The sequence below is a fragment of the Pinus tabuliformis genome, chromosome 1_2 (assembly GCF_031772625.1).
Source record: "Pinus tabuliformis cultivar Carrire ecotype Pingquan chromosome 1_2, CPIR1, whole genome shotgun sequence".
Lineage (NCBI taxonomy): Eukaryota > Viridiplantae > Streptophyta > Pinopsida > Pinales > Pinaceae > Pinus > Pinus tabuliformis.
The window spans coordinates 212,470,114-212,493,772 of record NC_142298.1 but is presented as its reverse complement, the minus strand read 5'-3'; the positions used below and the strand labels follow the sequence as shown (position 1 = coordinate 212,493,772).

At 38.6% G+C, this 23,659-nt stretch overlaps 1 protein-coding gene and 1 pseudogene across 1 annotated transcript in view; one reads left to right on the top strand and one right to left on the bottom strand.

Annotated features, from left to right (window-relative positions):
• The first annotated feature begins 7,371 nt into the window (after window positions 1-7,371).
• LOC149205195 (histidine-containing phosphotransfer protein 1-like) overlaps window positions 7,372-23,659 on the top strand; it is a 107,542-nt gene continuing 91,254 nt past the window's right edge. The window contains exons 1-3 of the mRNA XM_089394946.1: window positions 7,372-7,672; window positions 12,666-12,796; window positions 13,076-13,144. Coding sequence (XP_089251072.1) covers window positions 7,613-7,672; window positions 12,666-12,796; window positions 13,076-13,144 — 260 coding nt within the window. The 5' untranslated portion in view covers window positions 7,372-7,612. The remainder of the gene's footprint in view (window positions 7,673-12,665; window positions 12,797-13,075; window positions 13,145-23,659) is intronic.
• On the bottom strand, window positions 17,434-18,055 carry LOC149205196 (replication protein A 32 kDa subunit B pseudogene; annotated as a pseudogene).

The following is a 23,659-nucleotide window of genomic DNA, read 5'->3' as shown; positions in this document are numbered from 1 at the left end:
CGAACTCGTGAATTCGTCTATCCCACCAGCCTTCAATTTCCTTCTTAGTTGGATTCCAATGATACGACATCAGAAATCTCTATGCAGATTCCGGTCTTGGCAACGAAACCATTTGTTGGCTTATGGGGGCCTGACCCAGGTTCAAAGTTATTTAGCCAAACAAATCGCTACACTACTAGCCCTTTCGGCAGCAACCTATAGAGCACGGATTGAAGTCTCACCCGAAGCAGTATGGGGGATGCTGGAACCAAGTTTCCGCACCCTTGAGATGTCTGTGGTGTTGATTTAGTCCAACTGTGCCTACCTTCGCACATGTTACTCTGTGCACTGATCTAACCTTCAATACCCTCATGATCTGTTACAATCGTCTTTCGCGTAGCCCTAACTAGGGGCTGAGATGCTTTCGCACTGTTATGGCAGCGTACTGCACTATTTCCCCAAACTACACCGTGTATCTTACTTATCTTCTTAACAGATCTTAGTTAACTTTGCATAAATAGATATCCTATCTTGCATTCACTTAATTAATACAATTATACACATTCATGCATCATATAAACTGTAGAAGTGCAATTTATACCCAATATATTCAATGCATAAAACATGAGATAAATACACAAAATTGATATGAAACTTCTCTTTATTAATACTTCCAACTGTTACAGACTCGACTCGCCCTGTGCACTCAGCTGCGGACTACTAGGCCTCTGCGCACTTAGTGCAGAGCCTTATCCTACTATAGGACCCGAAACTAGACTTTACTCCTCAGACCTATCTCGCATACATCATTCATTCTTCCATTATGACTCTATCAAACTACTTAGAGCCTCGCTCTATTTATACAATCCCATGGTCCATGAACCATGGGTAGATCTCTACAACCGACATTACATTACAAAATTGAGGGCGGACAACCCTATGACTCTTTTGCAAGGTACGCGCTCCGCACCCACAAAATGCGGAGTCTTTACATCGGAGTTACAATTTTTGACCAAAATCTGGGCTCTAAGCCCCAAAACTTCTCTTGGGGGATCCCGCGCCCAACAAACATGGCTGAACCAAATCTCTCTTTCGTCCAGTTACCCCCCGTGCCATATTCCAAGCATGAATGTGGGATCTTATAGAACAACCAATCCAAGAACAAACAAGGGAATCCAAAGGTTAAACCACCTCCACACTCACCAAATCATGATCATATCAAAATCGGTGCTTTGATCACAACCGAACCGAACTTGGAATGCCTTTTGAAATCCATCACTATCCTTAAGGAATTTTTTGTCTCCTTGTCTCTCAGGCTTTACCATAATCCAATCCTGGATCATTAGGCCCTAAATGGAGGCTAGTCTCTCTGGCTTTATCGTAATCCAAATCCGGATCACTAGGCCCTAAACCGAGACTTCTCCATCAGGCTTACCATGTATCCTGCCAAAACCGGTAAAGGGATTCCTAGGCCTTTGGGAATGAACCTTGAGATCACCTCTGCCTCGTATTCTGAAATCCATCTGGCAAACCAAAGCTCAAAACCGAAATAAACATCCCATCACCATGGCATCAGGAAAATCAGGGCTAGGTTGAAAACCACTGTCATAACCCGACAAAACCATGCCACCAACAACAAGAGAAGCATGCACAACTATGCAAAGCCATGCATGTTCAAACCAGCTAGGAAATCACACATGCAAAAGGTTACCTGCAAGTATTCTTGTTGAATCTGCTTGATCTCACTTTGCTTTCCTTTGATTCTTGCTTTCCTTCCTTTCCCTTTGCTTGAGAGTGCTCCAAGAAAACTCTAAGTGACCAAGAGTGAGAGAGAGAGAGAGAGTGTGTGTAATGGGAGAGCTCCAAACTTGAAATGAGAAAAGGTTAAACTGACAAAACACTTGCCCACTGATCCTCATAAGTCTTTTTATTAATGAGGCCTCTATTTTTTATTATTTTTTTTCCATTATTTTCCTTCAATTTCCTCCTCACATGCAACCTGTGACCTTTCACCTTACTTCTCCTAATTTCCTTTATTTTCATAAATAAATGTGCCAAAAATGCCTTTTTGCCTTTTAATGACTTTGCCTTAGCCTTTGCCAATTTTCCTTAGCCAAAACACACATCGAGTGATGCTCTATAAGATATCTTTGCCCAGCATTCAGCGTGGAATAAGTGTCCCTTAACTACGGCCTTATTTAGCCTTTATTAAATTTTATTACATGAAATTTTCACCAGGGTTGTTACATTTGCATACCTATCTGAAATAGGATTGTTTTCCCTCAACACATGGAAAAATTGAACTTTTGAGAATGACATTGTGGCACGATTTATCCTTTTTGCCATTTAAGCTAGGAGGGAGTCCATAATAATAGTTCTCAATCCTAGATATTTAATATTTTTTTTAGAGTCTGCCACAACAAATTCTAAATATGGAGAGAAAGGACAATTTTAATACCTTACACAAAATTGTAGAGTTAAACCTAGTTGCTAGGGGATATATCAAGACCCATGCAAATACATATACAATTGTTTCTCTAGAGTCGATAACAACCCCCTTCTTGCACCTCACCCAAAACCTTAATTGATATCAAATATTCTTATACACAATGCAAGTTGTGGTTGTGTGAAGGCATTTATTGCAAATCTTAGCAACAACATAGCATAATATAAGAAAACATGGACAATCAACGATACCGTCCCTATGCCTAACAATAGTTTGAAAACAAGAGGGTTTACTTCATCTTGAAGTACTTTGAAGAGTGTAATCCTTATTTGTTCTCAAGCTTATAAATAATGATGTTAGAAAGGAAGTTAACATTTAATAATCTCATATAACATGTATCGGACAATATACCTATATTCCCACTCATTACAGACATACTTGACAAAAAAAAATACATGGTAAAGTGAAAATATAGTCTAAAAAGATTGAATTATTTGTTTGTACCTCTACACTATACAATAAAAATTAATTACATATGCAATAATTTAGTAACAATTATAGAGGGGTTATAGATTAACGACATATTTTCCACATACAAAACAAATCTTATTTCCACTATATCTCATAACTATAATATTATTATACATCTCACATCAATTTTAAATGTGATACTAAAAATTCAATAAGGAAAATTAAAATATATATTTCATTCATTATAAAAAGTTATAAAATTTCAAAATCCATTTAACGAAGTAATACATTGCTATTCGAAAGACTTAATTATTAAACAAAATTCTCAATGTAAATTCGGAAATTTAAAAAACTAAATGGTACGGTTGCCATTAAGCCATTAATTTTCAACGTTCAACAAATAACGATCTTAAAAAAATTACATCAAAAGTTTCGTTTGTGTGGGTTAAAGAAACTCTTAAAAGGCTCACACTTTTTTTATGAAAATTTAAAGAGTAAGCAACAATAAGAGAGAAGGGAAGAAGTAGAGAAAATTAGAGCAGCAATAAATGAAGGGAAAAGGGCATGCTTGTACAATGGTAAAGCTGTTATTGCAGTGTTTGGGCCTCCAAGCAAAATAGGGCAGTAAGCTGGCAGTAAAAAAAAAGCAGAGAATTCGATGATAGGGAGGAAAACAACAAGATCAACATGGGTGAAAAGGGGTGAAGACTCAAATTTGAGTCTTATGTGCCAAACTTCATAGCAGTCAAATCCTACCCAGGTCTACCTAAGTTTAGTTTGTTGGAATTGTCGAGGTTACCCTCGGAGGAGGGGACCTGGGTTAGGGCCTATTGCGGAAGGTAGAGACATAATTTGTCTCACGAAAACTCACGAACATGATGGTCCCAAAACTCCCGTGTTTGACGGTTATTTGAAGTTAGCAGTTTGGAACAAGGTAGCAGAAAATGGCAAAGGGTATGGGGGAATACTAGTTTTAGTGAAAGAAAAAGAGGTCATCACATTCGGTTAATTAAAAAAGATGCAAATAAACAATATTTATGGTTCAAAATATAAGAGAATGAGAGTCACATAAGAATTGCAGCATGTTATTTTGCCCCTCAAGTCTCAAAAACTTACAAAAATAAGGGGCCAGACAACAAGGATCCATATGCAGCTTTAGAGCAAGATATTATCGTGTACTCTCTGCAGGGAGAAGTTCTTTTAGTCGGAGATTTCAATGCTAGAACATTAAATCATCAAGCTAGTATTCTTTGTTGTAAAGAGGATCACAATCTTATTTGGCTCACTGGAGAGGAGAATCCCCAATGGGTGAGGTGCTCATAAGATGATAAAGTTAGCAATCATTTTGGAGAGGAGTTGCTTACATTGTGTGCGGCTTTCAACCTAATTATTTGCAATGGCCTAGATGGATGGAAAAGGTCTGGGAACTTCACTTGCAACACATACAATGGGGCAAGTGTCGTTGACTATGTGATATTTTCACAAAGCTTGATAGAAAATATAAATGAAGTTAAGATTGGAGACCATATTTGAGACTTACAATCAGACCATAACCCAATTTATATAAAGTTATCATGGTTAGAAGAAAGATAGAATGGAAGAAAAACCCAATGCTCTCCGCAATCACTATCAAGGGGCAAAATTCTTCTAACACAAGAAAAATGTACTATCTTGAAGACAATGTTAGAGAGATTAATTCAGAAGGAGAAAATTGGTTTCAAAAGTTTCAATAGTCATGAGTTAACAAATATTATCTAAAGTGCACTTGAGAAGTGCAAAAGAGCAAAAAATAGGAAATCACAATCAAATTGTTTTCCTGTAAATGCTTGGTTTGATGAGGAATGCAAAATGGGAAGGAGAACCTTGAAAAAGGTAGGCAAGGAGAAGATGAATGTAAAGTTCTATAAGCATATACTAAAAAGGAAAAAAGATGAGTTCATGCAAACAGGGTGAGAAGAGTTTGTATATCTAAGCAAGAATAACCCAAAGCTTTTCTGGTAGGAACTTCAACCAAGGAAGAAGCAAATCGAAAATAATATTATAGCCCAACAATGGTTTGAATATGCAAAACAACTCTATGAGAAAGAATGAGAGGTGGAGCCTCCCTCCAGGATTAACACAACTACAAAGCTCTTCATGTTACAAGAAGTGGAGATTAGAATTAAGAAGCTAAAAATAGAAAGGCAAAGGAATTGGTTGAGCTTCAAGAAGAGTATCTAAGATGGGGAATGAACACTCCTGCACCGCACATCATGGAAATATTTAACAACATCATTCAACGAGGATTCCCAAGGGACTGAACAACTAGCCTAGCAATACCCCTTTTTAAAAGTGGAGACATTAATAATCCTTCCAATTATAGAACCATTATGATCAATCCTTTGTTTGCAAAGCTTTTTGGCAGCATGGTAGAAAATAGAATCAGTAAGTGGGCAGAAGTAAAAGAAAAGAGGGCAAGAGGACAAGCGGGTTTTAGGCCGAAGCATTCTACAGTGGATCATGGTATCACGTTGAGACACATTGTTGAAAAGGTTTGGGAGGACAAAGAAGAAGCATTTTGCTGCTTTGTTGACTTCAAAAAGGCATTTGACACAGTCCCTAGAGATAAGTTGTGGCGTAGAATGGAAGAACTTGAAATTCCTTTGCATTATAGAGCCGCTGTCCATAGACTTTATGAAGAAGTGAAAGTCAAAATTAGAACCTCAACAGGTATTTCAGAAAGCTTTAGAAGTGACATTGGAGTCAAGCAAGGTTGCCCTCTATCTCCTACTCTTTTTGGCTTATATATTGATAAACTGGAAGAGTGGATAAATCTACAAGGTGGAGATGGTGTTTGGTTGGGGGAGTTTGTGATAAAGCTTCTTTTATATGCGGATGATCTTGAGCATTTTTGTAGAGAAGTGGGGATGCAAGTCAATACTAGGAAGACTAAAATAATGATTTTCTCTAATAAAAGGAAGCAGCGCCAATATACGTTCTTCTTTGAAGGCAACATTCTTGAAGAAGTAAATGAGTACAAGTACCTTGGGATTGATTTCAACAACAAACTTAATTGGGAGGACTACAAAAAGAAGAGAATTTTAGGAGGGTGGAAAGCATTATATGCTCTTCAAAACAAAGGTAGAAAGGCAGAGTTATGGGATTGGAAAACGACTAAAACACTTTTTGGACTCCTAGTTTGTACAGTGATGCTATATGGGTGTGAATTGTGGGCTCGTAGCGCCCCCGTCTCAAAATGGAAACAAATTGAGAAAATAAAAAAATGCTTGATCATGAGCAAGTTCAAAATAAAAATTCAGTATCTTATGGGATAATGTTGAGTGAAACATGAGCAACTCCCATCGAAACAATTGATATGGTGCGGCTCATAAGATATCTAAAAAGAATTGAGCAAATGGGAGTAGGTAGATGGCCTAATGTTATCGTCAATGAAGGCATGAGTGAAAGAAAGAAAACATGGATGAAATGAAACTACATATGAATACAAAAATGGAATATCTACCTCAATGCCTGTCCCACAAATAGCAAGGAGTTAAAAAATCTTGTTATGGAGAAGTTTCGTAAACAAGTATGGGAAAAAGAGTTGTGTAGAAAGAAGAAGTACTACATTGAGGAATTCAACCCTACATGTGATCTATAAAAAAAAGAGTTCATTGGAGCTAGCATTCCGTGGAGGGCAAAGGTTCTTATTGCTCAATTAAGAACCAACTCGCATCAACTTCGGTGTGAAACAGGATAGTGGAAAAGGCCTTAAGAAGCTTGGGAAGAACGAGTGTGTACATTTTGCACGTCTCGGTAGTGGAATCGGAAAAACATTTCATTTTGGAATGTGATGCATTCAAAGACATCATAGAAAGTTATGGGAATATGCTAGCATCGGTTTCTTGGCATTGTGAGGAGATTGTTGGAAAGTTGGGCCAGCGCATCATCAATTTGAACAAAAAAATAATTGAATTGCAAAAGACGAAAATCAAGGAACTAACAATCCAATAAACTATTTTTAATCTCGTAAACGTTAAAATATCATTTCATTTTATTTGTACTTTGTAAAAATATATTGGAAAAAGTGTATAATCTCTTCCAAATGTATACAACTCTCTCTTTTGTTTGTTTGTGAAAAAGAGAATCCCCTATAATCCAACAGATGTACTATATTTTCCACTTGGTAGGGAGGAAAAGCTAAGACTCTTCACTTTCACTTTGTCCACTCAGACCACGCAATGTGCATGGGCCCACCAGAAGACAAACCTATTATCACTGGACAACGACTCCATGCTAGCTCCACCGTTGGTCTACCCATGAATTCTACCATGTGACCACCGGACTCTTGGACAAGGACTCCATTCTAGGTCCTCCATTGGTCTAGACATGAATGCTACCATGTGACCTCGGTTGGTCTAGACATGAATGCTACCATGTGACCACGGGACTCACTTGCTAGCGGCTAGAGGACAGTGAAGGCCCAGGTGAAAGAGAAAAGCGAGGCAACATCCATTTCTTGGGCGAATGGATTTGCGATTTTGGCGCAGAGGACAGAGGTGAGCAGGGAGGTGAGAAGGGATGTGTGGCTTCAACGGATTGATCATTTATCATTAATATTACGGATCTCACGGCTATTGGCAGAAATTTCCGAGATCTCGTTCTGTATTTCTCTGAATCTTTCAGGCTCCACCTTAATTCAGCCCACACGAAGAAGAAGAGGTAGCAGAGGGAGGGATGGCAGTTTCACAGATGCAGCAGCGTTACATTAATTTCACTAATTCTCTTTTCCAGGAGGTATTTTAATTCTGCAGATCAATCTTTTCTCTTCAAATTTTTTGTAACTCTTTCGCTACTTCTGTGTGACTATTCGTTTGAAAATTCGGCTCATTTCCCCTCTTGCAGTGGGGTATATATAATGGGTTTCCTTCGACTTAGGTGCTTGGGTGTGAGGGGTAACTATTTCACAAAAATCACCCGTCTTATATCTGGCCTCATACTCATGCCATTAGGGTGGAATGAAGGAATGCAACCCTGGTTGGTGGCGTAATACTCCATCGACCTCCTTGGCAGGATGAAGAGCTTTTGACATTTTTAGTTTTTGGTATTTGGAGTATCTTCTGTTGTTCATTGTATTTTCTGCCAGCTGACTTCTCCTTCAGCTCTAATGTTAATTTGTCCCTATACAAGCTATCTGAAGTAGCTATTGTGCATTCTGGGCCAACACAGGGTTAGCATTGTTGCTCTATATTGTTGTGGTTTTGCCATTTGGTTGTTCTAATTATTACTGTGTTTCAGGGTGGCCGCATTGGCTTAATATATGATATGAGTTTAGCGTTTTCTATAGCAGTTTTTTTGTCTTTCATGCTTCTAACCATGAAAACCACTCTGATATCGCAGAAACTTCTTTGGAAGTTATATTTTTTTTTTATTACACGGCAGTACTAGGTATGATTACAAGAGTTTCTACAGTAGATGAGGACATCGCTGAAAGTAGGCATCCTAGACATGAGAATTCGATGTTAGCTCAGACTGGATAATCACTATAACCCCTTAGTGATGAGACCAGGCCCAGATGATAGCTGCCTCAGATCTAGAACATGAAAGAAAGAAATTATCCACAAATGACAAAATTAGGTAAAAGCGCAAGTAGCTCAAGAGTCAAGTGGGAGTGCCTAATGCATTTCCAGTGAAATCCAATAGAATAAATCAGAAAACCGTCCTCCCAAAGCATATCAGAATGTGCCAAAACAGTTAAAAGAGTACAGCCCAAATGGGATCCAATGGGAGCAACTATGTAGTCGGTCCTGCTAATCTACACAAGTACTATCCGAAGCATAGGATGAGGGAAATCGGTGGCACTAACCCCAAGGGTAGCAGATGGCTATATGCTCTTCGAATAACAAGGTCGGTGAATAATTGGTGATGAAGCTGGTGAGGCATCTGGTGATAAGGTCTGGATCTGGTTTTTGTAGGTTCCAGGAGTGGTTGTAACTTGTTTCCCTAAGTCAACAATTGGCTTTAAGGGTGTTGGTTGATATTGTATCTGTGAGGGAAGTAGTGCATCTCACAATTGTCATGGTAGTTCCTCCCTCTATAGAAGTGTCTGCATGATGTTTTGTACCATTGCCATTGAAGAGGAAGAAAGTAGTCCTTGTAGAGTCTGGTGTCAGAAAGTTGTCATCTCGTGAAGAGAGCCAAACATCTTTGGTTTAGGTTACCAGAAACAGGCACACATGCTCCCTCTAGTGTCCCTGGAGAGGCAATAATTTCTCTTTCAAATCTGACGCAGACTGACGGTAGATGGGGCACTGGAAAGAAAAATGCTCATCGGTCTCAATCTCATGGAGTGTATGCAATTTTCAAATCTCATCCTCATGGAGTGTGCTATTTTCAAATCTCATCCTCATGGAGTATGATGGTTGGTCTCAATCCTAAGCTTGTGGGATCACAGTCATTTGGTCCAATGCAATTGTAGGTATCCTGGTCAGCCAATACTTCCATCTGAGATTCTTAGAAACGTCTCAGCATAGAAGGCTAAGTTTGGACTGAATGACTGGGGACTGGGGGAATGAACTAATGTTATCAGAACTGAACCTGGAATTGGTCATCGAACCAGTCGACTCCAAAACCGGGAACTGGAAAAAAACCAGTTGACCAAAAACTACATAAACATTCAAATTTAAAAAAAAAACCATATATATATTCATGTTCATCCATATGAGTCCAAACGATTATACAGGGTAGATACAACCAAAATAGCACAAAGTGCAATTCATCTCTGTAGAATACCCTTTCCAGAATATCTTGGAAAACCCACAAAAATTCTGAGTTTATATGGTAAGGTTCACTGTGATATTTTAACAAACGTTTTGCATACAAGGTGCTGTAGGTGACTTTTTGAGAATTGTTTCCAAATGTGCATGTACAGTGATCATATATATTAAAATGAAGCTTCAATATAACATGGACAGTGCTACACCCACATGAAAACAATGCTTCAATCAGCCATTACGACTTTGCATAAAAAATAAAGGCACACATACCACTGGTAACACGCACTCCAGCCAATAAGATGAACAAATTGAGAAATAGCAGTGAGCAGTTGAGAGAGAGATGACTGTATGTGGAGATCTCTCCTCAGGATAATATCAGCAACACAAGCACTTTCCAACAGAGATATAAACTATATATTTCACCTCCAAATGCCCAAGTATGCCCAGGAAGAAACAGACAGGCACAGCCACACGTTTTGCAGCAATGATTAGCCCAGTATTGATGAACTCGTGGTCTTTGTGGCCAATATAGTCTCTGCGCAGTTGATACTTTACTAAGTGTTGACTGTAGGAACTCCCACAGCCAGCAAGGAGGAGATTTTGGTCTCAGTTCTGTCCATGACAGCAAGGAGAACACGGCCCAGACTTCATGAACACACAGAGGTGACTCATCCCCTTTCTCAGCAATGGAAACTCGGTCCTCCTTAGTATATTATTCACAGCCTGTGAGAGCAGGGGTATTTGGCCAAGAGGGCTGAATTAATATGGTCTTCTTTTGGGTAACAAGCTCGACCCCTTTCAACAGTGAAAACACATCTCTTTGCCCGCACAAGAGCTCAGTCAACCATGGCAAGAATCTTTACCCCAACTGAAGCAAATACACGTTCTCTTCCTTCAATAAGACTTGGTCCTTCCAGCAATAAGAGATTCGACGGTCGACCAACAGAGAATACAGCTCAGCCTCAAATGATGTTTCTTTACTCAGCAACTGGACCCACTAGAATGGCTTGGGAACTGGGTGTCTTCATGGGTATTCTCAGCTTGTCAAAGATATATTAAAAAACTCAATGTTAGAAGATAAAATCAACTAATAACACCTTTACCTCCTTTATCTTCTTCAAATCTTCTTCCTCAATGAAGCACAATGGCGAAATCTGACTGATTCTGCTCCCTAACTAGCTAGGGTGTATGGTTTCAAGTTTCAACACTGAAACTAGCAATTTGCAAGAAGAGTTTCCAAAACCCTAATCTCTTCTCCAAATCTCTCCAAAATTCATTTTTCTCAAATGGCAAAAGATTAGAATCAGGAGAAAGTTAGAAACTCCTCATTTTCCTCTTTTTATAACTTGTTTGCCACATTTGCCACCTTTTTACCTTTTTATTTTTATAAAGTCACTTTGGTGGCTTTTTCACTTTATAAATTAAAAGTAATTCTTCATTCCTCCTTTTTGTCACTTTAGCATTTATAATATTTTTCTTAGGCGAATCATGTTCCCTTAGTTAATTTTGTCCCTACCTTAGCCTACAGGAACTTTATTAGGCTAGTGGAAATCCCTCATGCCTCCGAAATTGTTGGAGCCATTACAATCTCTGAACCGAGAATACATCAACAAAGAAGCTCTAGATGGCCTCTAGTGTCCAAAAAGAATCAAGTTACAACAAATACATATGTATCATCAAAATGATTGCCTATATTTGGATCCTCATCATCAGTGTTACCCTCTAAGCATTACAATGAGATAGAAAAAGTTAAAATGTTAAATCAAGATTTTGTTTGAGTGATGGGTACATTTTCACTAAGGTCATGACAAAGGAGTTCAACAATCATTGTCACTAACATCAAGGTACATGGATTGCTTGGTACTCTTAATTAGATGCTAGTACCATACCTTCATACACAATGGAATCCAATGGAAATGCTGCAATGCCCCAAATCTTGAAATTCCCAAAACTATTAAGTCTGCTGGATTTTGAGTGGGATTCAAAGTTCTACATTTTCCATATCAAAGGCAATGAGGTTGGAACTACTCTTAAACTTCCTGAAACAATTTAGCTTCACAGATACTGAAACGGAGAGAATACATTGGGGATATCCTGAAAAGTTTCAGGGCTGTATCAAATTAGAAACGTTGTTTTAGTGCTTCACTGCCATTTCATGGCTGTTTTGAGCAGATTTTGTCAACGTTTCAGGATTTAAGCAGACAAAAAAGCACACATTTTGGCATGGAAAAATAACAAAAAAGCATATACACTCCAGAAAATATATACTCACGTGCCATATATGAATGTTTGGAAGAAATCCTGATAAATATAGTTAGAAAACAATATTTAGAAAGTATTGATCAATAATAAGCAATTTCTGGTAATTTTGAATTTTTAATGTCTCGTGTTTGTCTTCTTGTATACACACACACAATTTATATAGTTTTTGTTGTTTGTATGATGTATCATATCCAGCTTTTATAATAAGTTGCCATATTCATTTCCCCCATCTCTGTAGCCATTTCCCTATTTTTGTCAGTGCAATATAGATCCCTTGCATAGCCGCAGGTCTCGAACTGAAAGAAGCCCCTGAAAACGGAGCCCTAGATAAGTATAGGCTGTTGTTATGTCAACTAGTTCCCCTCTGTAGGAGAAATGGAACTTGAAACCTGCGTTCAATGATTTCTTCACTTTTCCATTAGACCAGAAGGTCATGTTTCTTATGGAATTAGAAAAACGAGCAATTAAAGTGGTCGTGGTGACATCAACGTTTCTGATGGGTAATGCAACAAAGCATAGTGTTTTCATAACCTCCTTCAAGAATTGTACTCTGCACAGTGGTCTTGTAAAGAACAGTTATATGTTTTCTTTGTAATCCACACTGCAGTTCCAGTTATTCATCTTTATATGCCTGTTTTGACAACTAGAAGAGAAGGTGTGGCACACGCCACAGGTTTTTCTTTTGATTTAATTCTGGCACTGCTTCAAGAGAGTGCTGTCCATAAATCTCATGATTCTGCACATTGCTGTAGGGATTCGTGGATGAACAATTCACACAACTTCAGCAGCTGCAAGATGAGAGTAATCCTGATTTTGTTGCGGAGGTTGTTTTTTTGTTCTTTGAGGATTCTGATAAACTACTGGCTGACTTGTCAAAGACTCTGTATGTCACTGCATACTTTTCCATGGTCTATTGGTTCTTGTCTAAGAGAAACATCTCTTGTTTATTCTGTCTTCGGCCCTTGGTTTTAATAGATGCTTCAAATGAAAAGATTATTTTATTATTATAAAGCAACGTGTGAGCCTATCGTTACTGGGAGAATAAAGGTTGCAAATGGAGATTGTGTGTAATTGCTTTCAGTTTTTCTGGGCTTTTGTGCCAGTAAGTGTTGAACAATAAGGAAAGGATAACTGACCCTTCGAAATTTAAAATCTGGGACAGCAATCAGGAACCAGTTGATTTCAAGAGAGTTGATGGCTGTGTGCACCAATTCAAGGGTAGCAGCTCAAGGTATGCACAAACTTTTTTTTCTAATACATTGGAAGGCACCAGAATTCATTATTCTATAGAAGCAATCCCTGGCTGAATTTCAAATATTGGAATTTCCCGTTCTTCCAACATGAAGCATTTGTTATTAGTTTCAAGTAATGGAGTAAAATTTACTTGTCTTTTCTGTACTCAAAGACGCATTTGGTGAGGAAAATGTCGAGATGCAAAGACCTGTGGCACCCAGTCTTGCATGACATGGCATTGGCTCATAATTCATTATCTCAATGCTTTTCATTTTCAAACTTTGTCAACAGAATAGCTGTTTATTGTTTGTATTCTTGATTAGTGGAAATGGTGTTGATAATATACAACTAAAGGTAATGAAATGCTTCTCTTAGCTCTATTATTTAACCAAAGCTAAATCGAGGCTTATGGGGTTCAAATTTTTGCCATACTGATGTTGTTTTATTATTATGGGCAGGCAGTATTATAACGAAATAGCACATTTTAAGACTTCAAAGTTAAAGTTTGAAATTGCTATTGTAACATGCATTGTATGATATAAAGTCAATCTTTTCTCTTATATTGGGTGACTTAATATGCTGTCTACTGTTTCTGATGGTACGTTTTGACAACTGTCTCTATTTGTGTTATTGTTTGGACCTAGTTGTCTGAATCAGAAGTCTTTGGTAGTGAAGGACAGAGTCTTCAGTAGTTATCTCACATGATATTGGACATAGAAACTTATTGCAAGAAAGTTTATAAAATTCTGTTGCTGGCTTGCTAGTGTATAATGGGTCTCTTTAGTTCTTTTCACTATCATGGACATAACAACTGATTGTAGGAACGTTCATCAAGTTCTGTTATCTTTTAGCTGCCATCATGTAGCTGAGTCCAAAATTCAGGTCTTATACCATCAATTCTGTAACAGTAATGGGTATTTATATTAATGAACATAATGGCAGTGACTTTAATTGTATGGCTTCAACATATATGAGCCAAAAGAAACTAGAGTTCAGGAGCACTAGACCAGACCAAATTTGTAACTGCAAAACTGGGTTGAGGAACTGGTCTACAAAAATTACATAAAATATGCAAAATTAAAACTTATATGTATTTGCCTACATCAGTGTAAATCCAAACCATTATACACCACTTATGCAAAGGTTGCTCATTTATTTGTAGCCTTTAAGGGAGAATATAGAAAAATGGCATTGGGTATGATAAATGTATGAAGCAAAATATATACAAATTGAAGCATTAAGAGGCCTTGATAGTCCAAATCAAAAACACCATGCTACAAGAAAATTTATATCTCATCTCATCAAAATTATTGCCTATATTGGGATCCTCATCATAATAGTGCCTTCTTCCGCCTTCTATCTCTCCTCTGCCTAGATCCTCCAGCGACATCAGGACTAGTGCTTGGTGCTACTTGTGGATCCGTGTTCGTCCAGATTCCACGCTGTTGTTGCTCAAGTCAAATCCCTCCAATTTTGATGAATTTGGCTAATACAAAGTGTTAAAATGAGGCAGAAAATTTAACATGCCTAATCAGTAGTTTTGGATTGAGTGAATGATATATTTTTGCAAAGGTCATGATAGAGGATTTCAACAGTTAACACCACCAGTATTGGGGTAAATAGAGGGCTTGGTGCTCTTGATTAAATGTCAATCCTATACCCCCTTAGGGACATGATAAAATCCAGTCCTGAAATGTTACAATCTTGTTAGCCCTCAAATGCTGAAATCCTAAAAACTGTTCAGTTCGCTGAACTTTGTATGGTATATATGAAATTCAACTTTCATCATATGAAGTCCACTGAGGTTTGAACCACTCTCAAACACTTGGAACTATTAATTGTAACATTAAAAATTTAAGTGAAAGGATAGAAAATAAAAGATAAAGGAGAAAGACAACTTTACTTTAGGAATTTAATATTACCATTTATGGCTGAATTTTCCTTTTTTACCCCTACATTTTTTCGTTCTTTCTTGAAATGGTATTCTGGTGGGTCCATGGGTTGGGGATCAGTTTAAGATCAGAAGCAGCTTGGAATGGCCTACCAGTGAATTCCAAAGAATGGTGAGAGCTGAAGTAGATTACTCCTTCCACGGGTAAGATTTGCTTTGCTGTATTAGAGGCGGTCTTTGCTTTTCTCCGCCACACCATCTTTAGCCTCGAGTTGTGTTACTCCAAGCCTCAAATTTCCTAGGTTCCATTGTTGAAAAAGGTAGCAAGTGTTGAAGATTAATGTAGCTATGGTTGGCATTTTCATTTGCAAAATATGAAGAAAAATTTGTTGTCTCCTACAAGTTGGCTCTTATTTGATCATCACAACATCACAAGTTTGGTCTACAATTTCAGAGCTTATCTACACGTGCAAAGATCAGATAGAGGATTCTTTTTGGCTACGTTGACTATTTCTTTCAAGGCTCATTGACAACAATTGACTTGGGTGATTTTGGCATCAAATTGACTTCTGTTCTGTTAATCTTGGAGGCCGAAAACTTCAGAAGCACTGTAACTTTGCTCTTTTGGTGTGATGTTGACATGAGTTGACCGATGGTTTGGATTGTGTTTTTTTGGGCCAAGTTTTTGGACAGTTCGTTGACTTCTTTGTGGTGGCTTAAGGATTATTTTCGGCCTCTTGTTACAGTGATCACAAGACCAAACTTTGGCCTAGTTGCGGAGTCTAGTACAACTGAATTGAAGTTCTTTTTTCTCTCTACATTGCATCGATAGAAGTAGTTATCAATTGTGAACAACTATTCTAGTCCTAGATACACTAGAATTTCAACATGGTATGAGAGCTTTGGTGAAAGAAAAGAGCAAAGAGATTGTTGGACACCTAATCCTCTAAGGGTTAGTGTGGAAGCCGAATAGACTAAGGAAGTCCAAGAGACCTTGGGATGTGGAACCCAACAGTCACATAATGTACTATAAATGTATATCATTTGTTAATAATAAATGTACTCTCATGTTTTATCTTTCATACTCTTTCTGCCATGTGTGTGTTTAATATGGTATCAGAGTAGGCGTATTCTTGCCCTCCATAATTACTTTGAGCCATTTGTTTTATGGCCTTTCTGTGCAGGTCATTTCTGCCATCACTTCTGCATTTCATGTATATTTTCTCAGCTAAATTCTAGTTGCAACCTTTGTCATTTCTCTAGTGCCATTTTTGGCTTCCCTCTGCTTTGTAACTCGCTATTCTGCCTATGTTTTGCCTTTCATAATAGTGCTGCTCTCTGGCGCTCCCAGCGAGAATATTGCATTGGTGTGGGCTAATAGCGCTCCTCTCTCATACCTGCAATTTAGGGTAACGGTCTTCACTGCTATGGTCAGTCATTCCATCCTGCATGCTGTAGCCAACACGCAGGCCATTTTATGAATCCACATACTTCCCCTTCATTACACCCACTGCCATCATTGCATATTTTGGCGATCTCGGCTCCCTCCACTCTTGTTATAGGCACCACTACTGGCGGAGCACTGGGCAGGTCGCTTATCTGTTCAGGATACGATGCATTTGGATCCTTCATGTAGTTGTGCAAATACATTCCGTCGCCTGCAATGATTATCACCTCCCGGATAAGTTTTGGGTGTTTCCCGTGAAGGTGTTTGTATAGGAACACGAGTTCCTGGAAAACCTTGCGGCAGCGGTGTGCTTGACAGCTATATACCCATCCATGTTTTTCCGACCGAAGCCTAACAACATAGTGACGATTCACACAATTGCATATAACAACGTCCAACATCTCCTTTCTTGGGTGGAGGCAGGTTGCATGAAAAGGGTGTCTCGATCATCAAACCTCTTCTACTGGTTAGGCCCTGAGGGTTTAACGCTTTGTTGGCGTCTGCGCTTCCTCGTTTTGGTGATGGTGTTGCTCGGACATGGTCATTGATACTCGGCGTGTTAGCAATGGCATCCTCCTCTCAGCATTACGGGCACTCGCCATTGGCTACCACCATTGTCTAGTTAATACACAATTTTGTATTACGTTGAAGCTTGTATACCTCTGTCTCCTCAAGTTCAGTTTCAAATTCTTTTGGAATCTCAAATATTTGTGCGTTCTGTCTCATTCTTTTATGTTGAATTAAATGACTGGTGCTTCATTTGATTGAACGTTGTGATGCTTCTCGGCCTTTGATTGAAGATTAAAGTCTTGTGCGATGTGTAGAGAGGTTGAAAGCTAGAACTTTTAAACGCTTGATCGCGTTTTTGCTACGTGAAGACTGTGGGTCGAGTCGTTCTTGTTGTGAGTTGAAACCTGTTGAAAATTGGTCTTGCCACATGCTACATGGTTCATGTTATGAGGATTGGAGCATTGAATTGTTTTTGTGTTTTTTGTGTTGGCTCGTTACTCAATCCAGTTGGTGGTCCCATTGATCCAACCTTAGCAGCTGGACTTGCTGCGTTGGGCTGAGTGGCACCAACCTGAACTTTCATATTATAGAGATGCACAAAAATGCATTCCAAGGAGTGAAAAGTGACTTCATTAAAATTAGTTACAGGCCTTATAGAGAAAGCATTGACAAGTTTCTTGTTCTGAAAGCTCCTTAAATGCCCATGGATACAAACATATGCACCATTGTGCACTTCAGCCATCTCTGCAGATTCCATTGCGTCATTAACCCATCATTTCACTTCTAATCTCCTTGTACCGTCATCGAGATAAAACGACACATCAGTAACCCTCTCTTCCTTGTTGAAAACCATCCCAAAAAGGGTGACATTGTTGACATCCACGCCATCTATTGTAAAATTCGAATTGTCATCCGAGAGCTTCTGGGTTGCCTGGCTTATCTGTTTTACTGTTAGGAAAAGCGGTACCGGCACCTTCGTTAACTTGGGTGGCCTGAGAGGGCATAAAGCTGCCTCCGGAGAATGGAGAGCCTCCATTCGATTGACTTTGCATGCCAAACATCTTTAATCTCTACTCTGTCATTCCCCATGGAGAAAAAGAAGAAATTTACAATGTAAAATAATAACAGGAACAACTGATATAATGACCGTGAGACTGTGTGCTCGGAGCTCTGCATAAATCCATGTTTTAGAAGTTCATTGGTCGAGTATCAATGTTTCTTTTGAAGGTCGTGGCCTAACATGTTGAATTTTAGAGTGTGGAAGATTAAGGTTGCAAATGAGCAGGCGAGCACAGGAACAAGGTTATGAAATGAGTATTTTCTTGATTGAGTCGTGGAGCATCGAGGTGATGCGTTTGAACCCTTTGCGTTGAATGTCATGAATGGTGTGTTGTGCATTCAATAGAATGTCCTTTCTTGAAGACCGAAATGGTATGCATTTAAATTCATTGAAGCCCTTTTTTATAGTTGGCACATATATAAAGTGCTTTGATGCTTAGAGTTAAAGTGAGTGCATGTTTTGTCAAGACCATGAAATTTGAATAAAGAAATATCACACTGAGCATGATGGATTACTCAGAGGCTCTTACCGAAAAGTAGAAGACAATCGATTATTCATACATCATCAAAAACTACTTGTAAGTTCTACAAAATTGGCAAATGTAAGGCGCCTCTTATGTGCTTTCAGCTTTTTGTAGTTTATGAGATTATGTACAGGTATGTAAGCCACCTTTTATGTGAAAAATTGGGCTAGACTGGGAAAGGACTGGTGCAGCCAATATATTGTTGTGGTGAAATTCTTATTTATGGACATCATGTTTAGTTTAGCAGAAGAGTTATAGCATGTGGGGTTTTCGATATTTGAACTAATTTGGAGATTGGAGACTATTGAAAGCTTCTTTGTCTTAGCATTGTATTAGAGTTTGGAGTGTGTTGAGATCCTCATCGTTTTACTATTTTTGAGGTAAAAAATGGCTCCAATTGGTGCAATATTAGAGTTACTGAACAATCTAATACTCTCTACTATGGATAATGCAATCAAAATCAGCAAGGATTTTCTCACCGATATTCATAGTTGTTTACAAGATGTACATGAAAAGATTGATTTTTTACAGCTTGAATCTCAGCTTCAGCAAGAAGAATTAAAACAGAGGAATCATCATTCTGAACCTGTTTCTGTTCAGAACATTGAGACAACAACCCATCAGCAGCAAGACAATAATGTTACAGTTGATTCAGATCCATTGCCCAATAAAGCAACAATTGTACATGCAAACGCAAAAATTCAGCCTACACTTCCCAAGCCAATCATCAGACCGTGGGAAGAGCTTGTCCACAACAAGCACAAAACAGGTCTTGGATATGAGAAGGACGTGTCCTTTCATATTCCAGACTACTCAAAGCCCATTCAGTTTCAAAGTGTTGGATTTCTTTAGGACAGTTCATCTTCACCTTCAGCTGTTTCAGATTCTGGTTCTCTTTCATAACAGCCACAACAAATTGTGAAATTCCAACACTGTGACCGAGTTGGCCATTTGAAAGATCACTGTTTTGATCTTCATCCATATAAGCACTGTCATAAAACCAGTCATTCTTCAAACAGATGCTTCAGAAACAAACCTCCTGCAAGAACAAAGATTCATCTTGGATGGATCGCTTCTTGGCAATGGGCATCAACAACCAAGAAGATATTCCAATCACATGTCAGAACTTGTTCTAGAGTATTGAACAGTCTTGCAGTTGAGTTTTCTCCATCATCTCACCTTGTATTTGACAGGGGGAGAAATGATGCTCATCTACAAGCTTCAAAGCCACATCAAGCGAGCCTGAGCCACAACCTGCCATACCAGATTCAGAGTTGTAGCCAGAGACAAAGATGCCCCTGAGCATGCCTTCAGTTGGTAATTTGGGACACTTCCTCTTGCAGAAGACTTTAGCTTCTTGCCAGTTTCAGAAGAGTTCCAGGAATTGCTTTAAGCATTCCAGAGTTGTTGGTCATCCTTAAACCATCACAGGTTGAGACTTCCCTTTTTAGGTTGAAGTTCTCCCTTTTATGCGGGGTGAGACCTCCCTTTCATGGTTGAAGGTTTCCCTCTTCAAAACAATAGGAGCACTTCCTTTAGCAAAAGACTTAAGCTTCTTGCCGGTTTTCGAAGAGTTCTAGGAATTGCACTAAGCATTCCAGTGTTGGTCGCCATCCTTAAACCACCGCCCTTTATACCAACATTTCAGAGAGCACATTCAGCTTAGTGTTGCCATGCATTTTTGCACGTTTTGTATTACAGCTCTCTTCTTGGACTCATACATAACCCTTCGGATTAAGGGGGGGGAATGTTGGACACCTAATCCTCTAAGGGTTAGTGTGGAAGCCGAATAGACAAAGGAAGTCCAAGAGACCTTGGGATGTGGAACCCAACGACCACATAATGTACTATAAATGTATATCATTTGTTAATAATAAATGTACTCTCATGTTTTATCTTTCATACTCTTTCTGCCATGTGTGTGTTTAACAGAGATCATCTTGAAGAGCACTTGAAGAGCCTTTGAAGGTATTTGGGTTTTGTCCTCTTTTATAACCAGCAATCTTCATCATGAATTTGTCCTTCATGTTGAAGAATGTAACTAGGTTCGGTCTTCATAATTGTATAATGTAATTTATTTGTCAAAAGAAATTTTCATGCTTGGGTCATCATGTTTATAGGTCAAAGCCTCCATTGTAGGCTTCTAGGTTCTATGTTGAGTCAATAGAGTTATTGTCAATTTTATTAGACACTTCTTGGGCTTTTGTATCATGTAAAAATAATTATTTTTGAGTCAAATAAGTCATTTGACATCTCCACACCAAGTTGGCCCTATCTTGATGAAGTCGGCCTACATTAGGGCAATTCGACCCACAAGAAGGCTATATATAAGAGGCAGTTCGATTCATTTGCTATACCAACTCAACAAGTTTGATAGTCAAGAAAGAGAGGTAGAAAAAGTGTGAAATTCCCAAGGAAGGAAGAAGTTTACTGGAAGGAAGATATTTGATGTTTTGGGCTATCAATTCTTCACATGTGTGAAGTTATTGGGCATTTGCTGGGGCTGAAATTCTGAACTCTACTGCAGGTCGAAGTTCTGCTACTACAAAGGTCGAAGTTTTGTTGCGGGGGAGGCCGAAATTCTACTGCTGCAAGGTCGAAGTTGTTGCCGGGAAGCTCTCATTTGGAGAAGGAGGGTTGACTTGGTGATTGGAGGAAGTCTATGTCTTGGTCAAAGAAGCCTTGGACTATCTCATCTTGTCTTTGAATCTACTGAAGGAAGAGTTCTGACTGGGTTTTCCCCTTATAGGGGTTTTTTGCCCTGGCTGTATATTGTGTCTCTTGTTCTTGTGTTCTTCATTTACACAAATTGGTAATTGCTTGATGAAACATAATATAATAATGAAGTAGAAGAAGCCAACATAATTCACAAGTAATTATTAAAGAAGAGAAATCAAACCCTAATTACTACTAGCATTGATTTCTCAACACTTCATGAAGATTGAAAGCAAGCTTGAAGGAGCCACTAATTACATGGCTTGGAAGGCAAAGGTTGAAATCAGTCTTGAAAGGAACAAAGTCTTGGGAATTGTCATAGGTAAAGTCACTAAACCATCTGATCAAACACGAAAAGATAAGTATCATGAAGATGATATTTTGGCAAGAAGCATTTTATTGGATTTTGTTAGAGATCATTTGTTTCCTATATTGCTGAACATAAGATTGCTAAACCTAGGTATGATGCCATCATTGGATTGCATACCATTAATAATGTGAATCAAGCCATCAATTTGAGGGGACAACTTTGTAATATCAAGATGACAAAGAATGACACAATGGCATCATATTTTATCAAGATATCTTAGATTAGAGATCAACTCAAAGCCATCAATGAAGAAGTATCTGATAAGGAATTGGTAGCGATTGCTTTGGGTGGTCTTCGTAGATCTTGGGATTCCTTTTTATCAGGTATTAGTGCAAGGGAAAATGCTCCAACTTTTGACAAGCTATGGGCAACATGTACTCAAGAAGAGTCAAGACTCTATTCTAGAGGAGACATTGAATATCCAAGTATAGAAGCATTTGCAGCTTATGTGAAGGGAAATAAGAAGAAACCAAATTTTGGCAAGTTTAAAGAAGTGCCGATAAAAGACAAGGTCCTAGATTTGCTTCAAGAAGGATTCTATTTCACAAAGAAGACCTCCTTCTCCCTCTCCAGATAGAAGAGATAGAAGCGATAAAAGAGATAGAAGAGATGGAAGAGACAAAAGAGATAAAAGAGATCTCTCAAACGTTCAATGTTTTCAGTGTCAAGCTTATGGTCACTATCAAGCTTAGTGTTCTCAAAGGAGTCAAAGAGTTCTTAAAGGAATCAAAGAGATGACTATGAAAGGGATGATGATTGTAAAAGAAGAAGAAGACATCATGCATCTGCTGTTGATGAAATTTGGCTCGTGGATAGTGGTGCTTCTAGGCAAATGAAGCCGTGGTCATCTATCTGAATTGACTGAAAATAAGTTTACTCAGAAGGTTGAGCTTGGAGATAATGGAAAATATGAAGTCAAGGGCATTGGTACGTCATCCTTTCAATTAGAATCCAAAGGTGATGTATCTATTAACAATATCTTATATGTTCTTGGTTTGAAGAAAAAATTGTTGTCCATATCATCTCTTTGAAGACAAAGGATATATAGTTGATTTTGTTGATGAACAAGTCTTAGTATGGAAGAAGAATGCATCTTTTTAAACTGCTAAAGTCATTGTTGATGAACAAGTCTTAGTATGGAAGAAGAATGCATCTTTTTAAACTGCTAAAGTCATTGGGGTATGAATTGTAGGACTATATCGTCTCCTTGGTCACTCAATCCATGGTCGTCTACACAACACTTCTAAACTTAGTGAGATTTGGCATTGAAGGCACGCTCATATGCACTACAAAGCTTTGGGAATATTGGAACTTGTGCATTCTAATGTCTGTGGGCCCATGCTTGATAAAACCTTTGGGTGGATGCTTGTATTATGTATCTTTCATTGATGACTATTCTCGCAAAACATGGATATATCTGATATCATTTTTGGGATTCAACTGCGTTAAGTAAGTCATTCAAACGTATGACCATTTCCATGAGAGGTAGTCGTAACTGACTAATTTCTCATGATTATTTGAATAGTTCACTTAGCACTCATTGCATCGGGTGATGCTCACAGGGGTGAAGAAGTGGGATTGAAACTAGTGAAATGTGGAGAACGAATCACATAGCATCAATCATCACTTCCGGGGCTTGCACTCGGTAACCAAGACTTCCCAGGAGGTCACCCATCCCAGAACTCCTCTGGCTCAAGCGCGCTTAACTGTGGAGTTTTTCCCACAATCAAGCCCACTTAGCTTGCTACCCCATTTGCAAAACCTTAGCAAGTATTGTGCCTCATGAACCATTCAAGTAGAGATCCCTTGACTCTTTTTGAATTTAAGTATGGGGGATTACGCAGTGCATTATATTAGATATCATTTTTGGGATTCAACTGCGTTAAGTAAGTCATTCAAACGTATGACCATTTCCATGAGAGGTAGTCGTAACTGACTAATTTCTCATGATTATTTGAATAGTTCACTTAGCACTCATTGCATCGGGTGATGCTCAC